An 8,832-nucleotide genomic window follows, 5' to 3' on the forward strand; every position below is an offset into this window, starting at 1 on the left:
TATAGCTTAACCGATTTTGAAACATCTTTGAATATTTGTGCTACGCGGTCTAAGAAAAATGGGTCATGAACTCTATTTATAAGGTCTGTGTCAACACCTGCAGTTTAGGATATGTACATATCCTAAATACGGTAAAAATTTAAAATGAACAGAATATACAACTCTTCTTCATACTATACCTGTAAAAGAATATTTAGGATATATATATATGTATATATATATCTTGTACCTGCACCAGGATTGTAGATATGGTGGGTTAAACCATGAACTGTTCCTGGTCCTGAAATCTGGAGGAATTAATTGAACCAGTCTTCATCGTAGAAGCCACTGGGACCTAATATCTTTGGCTGATCGGAAGATTTTGCATACAGCCCTTTCACAAGTTTACTCAGAACAATCAAGCCTTTTCCTTATTATGCCGCACCAACCTTTGCAGATACCCTAGACCCATATAGCTCATTTCCTATTCACAATTTATATCAATTGATATACTTGGATGTATTGAAAACTGATCAGGAAATTAGAATTTTGTTTTTACTGACCAAGTTCATACAAATAAATCTTGTAAACTTTCGAGATGGTGTACTCCATGAACTGCTCAACATTCAATTTGTTCTAGTTACTTAATTATCCAAAGAGTGTTGTTATTCTTCTCGAATTTCTTTCTTCGAAGAGAATTCAAACTGAATGTCACTTTCACCCTGCAACAATTATCAAGCCAGTCAGTACTCATATACATTCAGATTAATCATTATCGTGTAAGAACACAGAAGAAAAAGTTATCCAGTTTGGTTGAATAATTGATTGAGCTGATCCATTCTTTTCATGGTGATGCAACCATTGGAGAATTCGAAACGTCGAACATTCTTTCTATTTTTGAAATGTTAAGGTTTAAGTAATGAAAAGCTCGTGTCGCCAAAAATATTACTATCCAATGAGCAAAATTCTTTATATTGATTATGATACATGGTGAACTCGTTAATATATATGCCTATTAATAATCCATCCTTCTCATACCGCCACCTATTGGCATGCCTTTATCGTCCTTAGGGTGTTCGATAACAACGGCTTCCGTAGTTGTCATCAAGGAAGATATACTGCATACATAAATATGCAGATAACACGATTACTTGAAATAAATGTACAATTTTTGAAGATGAAAAGAGCGAGGCTTGTTGTCTTTCTTACCTTGATGCATCAACCAGTGCTGTTGTAATTACTTTCAGAGGGTCAATAAATCTAGCTTTGACCATCTCGACATAGGTACTTGTTGGTGATATAGTGTAAGATTATATATTATATAAAAAGAATAGATCGTGAAGAGAAACAAATAAACAGAAAGATATACTTGTCTTTCGCCGCATTATAACCAAGGTCAGGGTTGTCCTGCTTTAACAGCTTGCCAAAACAACAACCCCCTCCACACCTCTTTCATTTTGCTAAATTTCAATGCTTCCGGTCAAAAACTTCACCCTCAACCTACACGATAGTTCGTAATATATTAGACTTGATATTTGAAGTGGACCTCTCAACAAAAGAACCAAAATTCATAGAAATAATGTAAAAACATATCTTACACAATTGATGAGATCTTCAGAAAGTATATTAGGTCCATTTAATTTTGGTTCTGAAGCAGCTATGTTGCAGGTAACATTCCGAAACTCGGCTGCTCTTCAACCAGCGTATCCATCAAATTTCATAGCTCCAGTATGGATGTAGCAACGTCTTGCAGCTGGTAAAATATAACTGGTAATTAAAGAGACTAATGAAGATCATTATATATAAACCAAGTAGCATTTTGCGCAAGCATTAATACCCGTTGCATCCTTTGTATATTTAGCTTTAGCAACCTTTTAATTACAACTGCCAAACAATTTATAGTCTCATTTTGTTCCATCTGAATCTCCTGAACTGGGATGAACCTTGTCAACAGTGTTCTGGAAATCCAATCCCAGCCCCAAGCATAGTGAGTGCAAGGTACTCAAGTGTTACGGTACCTGCTTCAGGATCAGTCTACACACAAAAAAACTTTAACATTAACAATAGTAAACATAGAAGACTGGAATAATGTCTAGCAACAGAAAATTTGGAGTCTGTTTATAAATATCTTCTCTCTTTAAAGGGCCTAAAGCTCTTTTTGCAATTTTTCTAGCTTTCTTAAAGATAAATCAGTTTTGGTTAACAACTAAGGTACCAAATTTCGTTCAATTATTACATAGTTTATAGAATTCTTTCATGGGACTTCCATCAAACATTTACCACATAACTCAAACCCTTACATAAAACTATTATATATAATCCTTATTTAAAACCATAAAATATCAGAAGCAAAACATATGTGTCATTCAACAGCAGAAAAAATAAAAAAAGATCACTTTGAAGACTAATGTAATAGGGAAAAAGGTGTGTGTTAATTGGAAGACATGTAGTTAAACTATGAAATCTAGTTAAACTACAGTAGTTTAGTAGGATGAATAGTATAATTATCGTGTTTCAAGATAATTATTAAATTTAATTGACGTATCACTCGAATTAAGAGACAAAATAATATGGGGATTAATACCTCCTTGATTCAACAACCGAGAAAAAGATTGGGCTTAGTATCTTCATTCATCAACTGAGCTATTGATCGGCCGGTTTGCTGCGTGAAATCTACAAAGTTGGGTCGAAGCAGAAGACCATATAATGGAGTTCATGAATGATTGCATTTGAGTAGGTCTATATTTTGTTAGTAAAATATCATTATCCTGATTGTTTATTTTTTTTGAATAATAATTAAAATAGGGAATAATCTGTTTTGGGTTTTTTTTTGTTGGGTTAAATGCTAAATATCGGTTCAATATTATGTAATAAGTAAATAATAAATAAATACTAGAAGATTTTGTTGACGCGGAAAATCCATGTCAGGAATAAAAACCGCGGGTTGGGTTTGTGCCCAACCCCAAGAAAATTCACTATAATAATCATGTGTTACAATGAGAAAGTATACATCAAATAATAGTCTAAGTGTTTGTTTTTTGTGTTGTCGGCCGTCACTTCCTCTCTATTTTCCCTTGAATTTATAGGCTCATTTGATTCTTATCACCTTATAACTGTCCCTCCTTTTTCTCCTCCCACTCATTCATTTCGTTCCTTTCTCATTTTGAATTTCTGTTGCTAAGAGTTATCCTCAAATAACTCAGCATTGACTTAATCTGTTAGGCTTCTACTTCCCACATGTTAAGCCCACTTCTCTTCTTGTTGTTTACTTCATCATTGGGCATGTCCATGTAATAATGTCCAACTTAATTCTAAGCCCAATCATTAGCCCCTGATTTTACTAATCTTTATTTCAATAAAATTTGTAAAATCTTTCAGTCTTCCACTTGTTCATATCTCTTACTTGGTTTCCTCAAAGCTGACGTAAAGACTTCTGGGTTCCCATAACTTCTCCTTTCCCATACTCATCTCTTAACTTTTTTGCTTTATCATTTCCATTGCATGTAAATCTTTTCATATCTCTTCCCATCATTTCTCTCTTCCCATTCTCCGATCGTCTTCTTCTAAAAAATTTCTTACCTTCTTACTCATCCATGGCGAAGAAAAACACTAAGTCCTCCTCTTCTCGTAATGCCGATTCCGAAGACCTTCCTCTTGCTACATCTGAATGGGTTCCGACCGATGTTCTTGAGCCTTATGACAACAAACCCAGTGGCTTAAAGAAAGAAAAACTTGAAGAAGCTAAGCTCCTTTTTCGTCGTGATGTTGTTGCCGTTATGCCCAGTTTGACTGAACTTGCGGACTGGCATAGGAAAGATTGGATCTATTTTTACTACTACCCCTTCGAAATCGGGATGGTGTTCCCCTTTCCTAAGCTTGTTGCCGATGTTCTCATTGCCTTGGAGATTGCCCCTGGTCAACTCATACCTTCTGCATAGAGGACCCTCGCGTGTTTGGAGGCCATTGGAGCCAAGCATCATCTTAAAATTGATGTGAATGTTGTTAAATATGCATATAGGCTTAAGAAATACGGTGGCTGCCGTTATTGTTTTTCCAATGATTTGAAGGGCGACCCTCTCATCTTGAATAATGACAATGTAAACGATCGAGGCTGGAAGCTCGATTATTTTTTTGTTAAAAAAGCATCCTTAGGGGAAGAGGCTTATTATCTTCTCGATCACTGGAATACCAAAGGTGTTTTTCTCTTTCATTTTTGTTTCTCACCCCCTCTTTTTTTTGCATGCAAACATTTCTCCGTAATGTTGTTATCTTGTGGTCAGTCATGGTCATAACTTTTACATGCATCTTATTGTCCATCGATCTTCTTTTTGTTGATTTATCGAATCCACTTTGTGTAGACCCTGACTTTACTTTTGATGAGAGAAATGTTGAGACCAAGGATGTCGTCGAGAAGATTCTTGCTGTGCCTATTGCTGACAGATTGTGGTCAAACTGTCTTCATAGACCAATCCGCAATGCTGGACTTGTTGATGTTGATGACTTTATTCTGAAGATGAAGAAGTCTAAAGGGAGAGTTGAGGTGAAAGATGGTGAAAAAGCTATTCCGAAGAGTGCCTCTAGTCGAACCAGGAGTCGGCTTACAATCAAACCTGTCGTCAATCCAACAACATATGTCTTGAGTCTATCCTCAGAATCCCGTAAAAGTCCCAAAGATGAAGGAAAAAACATTGAAATGAGTTCTGGGCGTATTTACGCCAAAGGTATACGTCCCGTGCTCCATTTTTTGATGTATTTATTTCTGTCCATGTGCTTTTCTACAATCCTCTTGTCATATATTGAGCCTTTCTTTTTCATTATAGAATTTAAACCACCTGTGATCAAGCCACTATTAATTACTAGTAGGGAATTGTTCAAAATACCCCGTGAAGACAAGCCGTCTGAAACAGAATCTTCTAAAGCCCCCATTATCCTAAGTCCAAACTTTAGCCCTCTCTCTAAGAAAGTCAAAACTGACCCTTCTAGTTCCGCCACTCTTGGTGCACCAGACTCTTTCATGCCGCTTGTCATGTACAAGTATGATGTTGATGCCAAAGCTTCCTCCTTCGGACACCTTGTCGGAGACATGTTGCTCCCTCAGACTCTTGAGGTTCAATCTACCAAGAGCTTAAGTCGTGTTCTTGATGAGGCGTCCTGTTATTGTTGCTTATTACTTATCTGACTTGTTTTATCAAGTGGTCTCATCGATGATGATTTTTTTTGTAGGCTCTTCAGAATACTATGGCTGCTCGAGAGAATTTAGAGATTGAATTAAAAAGGCTTAACCAGATTGAATTGGAGCATAAGGAGTGTCCCGTGAAGCTTCATGCTGCTCTTGAGCGTGCTGCTGAGAATCTCAAGATGGCCAAAGAAATTCAAAAGGAATTTGATGACTTTGCAACAAAGGTTTAGTTCTTAGAATCCGAGATGCGTGAAGAGGCTGCCAAGGTTGCTACACAGCAAAGCATGCACACTCGTGTTGAAATGATGTTGGAGTATAGTCGAGGTGAGTGGAAATCTTGGGATGTGGCAGATACCCTCAAGATTTACAACGAGTCTTATCCTGAGGATGCTTTTCAAGCCGTAATTTTTGATGAACAAATGCTCAAATCCCCAAAGGATGTGGATCGCGTGGAGGACACAACTAAGTCTGCAGTTGCTGTCATCCCAGGGAATGTCTGAAGTTGTTTTCTACCTTTGGTGCTCCTTAGTTATGTTTTGAACTTTCTCTTCCGTTGTTTTGATTATGTTAGACTTCGTATCGCTCTTTAAGCGATGGATTGTTTTGTGTTTCAGACTATTTAAATTTCGGTTTCACGTTGTTTATTTATGTGGTTTCTTTGTTTTTTTGAAATTATGAATTGTGCTCCCTTCGGGTTTTTATCAGTTAAGATGAAATCGTCGATGCATGCATTGTAGTAAACTGCTAAGAAATATTGTATTTCTTGAAGCATCTTCGTGATATGTTTGTGTTTGTTATGCACACTTGTGTCAAGAAGATTTCTCTTGTTTATTGTGTTAACTTTTACATTGTATTAGAATTTGTAGTGTGGGGTGATCAGTCCCTTGTAATTTATGTAGTTAAATGTCAATCGTAGCATTGTCACCTTAAAGTTTTGATTACAGGCTCAACTTTGTTTGCCAAAAATGTGCAAGTTGGAGACATATATCATCACATGTGTTTATTCAGATAAAAATTCAAAGCTGAACAGATTATGAATGAAATTTGAGAAGCAACTAAATCTATGTGTCCTGATGACTTATTTGACTATTCTAGATTCAAAGTAGTAGATGAACATGGATAAAGAAATTACATGTGATATTTTTTGAGGTGGTATGCGTTCCAGCTTCTAGGTATTTGAACACCATCCAATGTAGACAAGCGATATGTTCCTCGTCCCACAACATCATCAATCAAGTAAGGTCCTTCCCATAAGGTAGCAAACTTCCCAGCATTCGTGTCTATCGTATTCTGATAGGCCTTCCTTAGCACCATATCTCCTATTGCAAAGGTCCTGATGCGCACATTCTTATTGTAACTATTGGCTACCCTTTGTTGATAAGATGCCAAGCGTAGCTTTGCTTTGTCACGCAATTCATCAATCGTGTCCAAATCATGTATGCGTTCATTGTAGTTTAACTCATCTGTCATCAATCCATATCTCGCTATTGGTGTCATGACCTCTGTAGGGAGGATTGCTTCGGTTCCGTATACTAGACTGTAAGGTGTCTGTCCCGTAGACGTCTTTGGAGTGGTCCTATCTGACCACAAGACCCATGGAAGTTGTTCAACCCACTTGCCTTTACATAACGTGAGTCTCTTCTTCAGGTTGTTCATGATTATCTTGTTGCTTGATTCTGCTTGTCCATTTGCTTGTGGATATCGAGGTGTTGATTTGATCAGATTAATGTTCCATTTGCGACATAAGGGTTCTGTTTTATCGCTTATGAACTGAGACCCATTGTCACAAACTATTTCTGTTGGGATACCAAACTTGCATATTATGTTTCTTTTAATGAAGGAAACAACTTCTTTTGACTTGACTTGTCGAAATGCTTCTGCCTCAATCCATTTTGAGAAGTAGTCTGTTACTGCCAACATGTAAACCTTTTGCCCTGGGGCTGGGGGCATCTTTCCAACTATGTCCATTCCCCATCTCATGAATGGCCAGGATGGAAGTGTTGGGTGTAGATTCTCTGAAGGTGCATGCACAGGTGGAGCATATCGTTGGCAAGCATCACACTTTTTGACATAATCCAAAGCGTCTTGCTTCACCGTTGGCCAGTAATATCCCATTCTCAAGATAGATTCCTTCCTCCCGAGTGGTTCCCACAGTCACCTTCATGTTTGTCACAGAGAACATGTTCAGCTTCAGTCTTGTTCAAACATCTCTGCAGTAATCCTGTAAAAGAATTTTTGAACAACACGTGATCAAAGATGGTGAACTTGAATGCTTTCATCCTAAACGATCTTGCTTCATTATTGTCTTCTGGTTGAACATCGAGTGTTAAATAGTCTATATATTTTGTCCTCCAATCTTCAATCGTGCTGTCACAATCTATTTCCATGGCTTCACGTTCCATTTCCCATTTTTCTCTTGCTGAGTGTAAGATGTGGATGACTGGTATTGAAGATAGATTTTCATGATGAAAAAATGCTCCCAAACCAGCCAATGCGTCAGCTTGTGAATTTAATTCCCTAGGGATTTTCTGGATAGTGAAGTCATCAAATTTCCCTTGTAGATGTTTCACAATTTCCAAGTATGCGCTCATCTTCTCATCTTTGGCTTCATAAATCCCCTTGACATGATTAACAATTAGAAGTGAATCACAATTGATACTAATGCGAGTGATTTTGAGATCGATTGTAGTTGTTAAGCCAATTATTAGCGCTTCGTACTCGGACTCATTGTTGGTGGCCTTGAACTCACAACACACCGAATATACCACGATGTCCCCCTGTGGCGACTTTAGGACAAGTCCCAAACCTGTTCCATTCTGATTTGAAGCTCCATCTGTGTACAGACTCCAAGGTTTCATTTCTATCTTTAGTACAAGATGTCGTAATTCCTCATCTGTTTGATTCAATAAGGTTGGACTAAAGTCTGCCATAAAATCAGCTAGGGATTGAGATTTGATGGTCGTTCTTGACTCATAGGTGATGTCATACATACTTAGTCGTATGGACCACTTAGCAAGCCGTCCTGTGAGCTCTGGCTTGCTTAGGACAGTCTTCATTGGATAATTGGTTCTGACACAGATTTTGTGTGATTCGAAGTAGTGGCGTAGCTTGACTGATGTCATGGACAGTGCTAGGACCAGTTTTTCAAGAGTGGGGTATCTTGTTTCTGCATCAAGCAAGCTTCTACTAACGTAGTAGATTGGAAATTGTAGACTTGTTTCTTCCCGCGTCAATACTCCACTGACTGCATGATTGGTGACTGAAAGATACACATAGAGTGTTTCAGCTGGGATTGGTTTTGACAGTAGTGGTGATGACATTAAGTATTATTTCAGCTCGTTAAATGCTACTTCATGTTTTTATGCCCATTCAAATCCTTTGTTTTTCCTTAAGACATCGTAGAATAGTCTGCATCTATCAGATGATCTTGATATGAATCAATTGAGTGCGGCTATTCTTCCAGTTAGCCTTTGGACATCTTTTAGTGTCTTTGGACTTGTTAGATTTATGATAGCTTTGACCTGCTCTGGGCTGACCTCTATTCCTTTTCTTGTCACCATATGTCCTAAGAATTTCCCAAAAGACACTGCGAAGTTGCATTTTGCAGGGTTCAGCTTCATGTTGTAGGCTCTGAGTATGTCAAAAACTTCTTCAAGATCTTTGACATGATCAGA

General features: G+C 37.7%; 1 protein-coding gene and 1 long non-coding RNA gene across 2 annotated transcripts; both read right to left on the bottom strand.

Annotated features, from left to right (window-relative positions):
• Positions 1–245: 245 nt before the first annotated feature.
• On the bottom strand, positions 246–2,691 carry LOC141705217 (uncharacterized). The gene is made up of 6 exons (XR_012568259.1): positions 2,564–2,691; positions 1,851–2,013; positions 1,578–1,732; positions 1,189–1,479; positions 543–1,097; positions 246–463 (listed from the first exon to the last, which is right to left on the bottom strand). It is a non-coding gene; the product is annotated as an uncharacterized LOC141705217 (long non-coding RNA).
• A 4,584-nt stretch (positions 2,692–7,275) lies between these two features.
• Positions 7,276–8,478, bottom strand: LOC141706495 (uncharacterized). The gene has a single exon (XM_074509235.1). It carries the CDS (start codon positions 8,476–8,478, stop codon positions 7,276–7,278), a length of 1,203 nt encoding a protein of 400 aa, XP_074365336.1.
• Between the last annotated feature and the right edge of the window lie 354 nt (positions 8,479–8,832).

The sequence above is a fragment of the Apium graveolens genome, chromosome 2, assembly GCF_009905375.1.
Source record: "Apium graveolens cultivar Ventura chromosome 2, ASM990537v1, whole genome shotgun sequence".
NCBI lineage: Eukaryota > Viridiplantae > Streptophyta > Magnoliopsida > Apiales > Apiaceae > Apium > Apium graveolens.

What these genes read in the sequence shown, in the direction of transcription:
- LOC141706495 (XM_074509235.1), bottom strand. Translation starts at nt 8,478, where the DNA reads ATGTCATCACCACTACTGTCAAAACCAATCCCAGCTGAAACACTCTAT.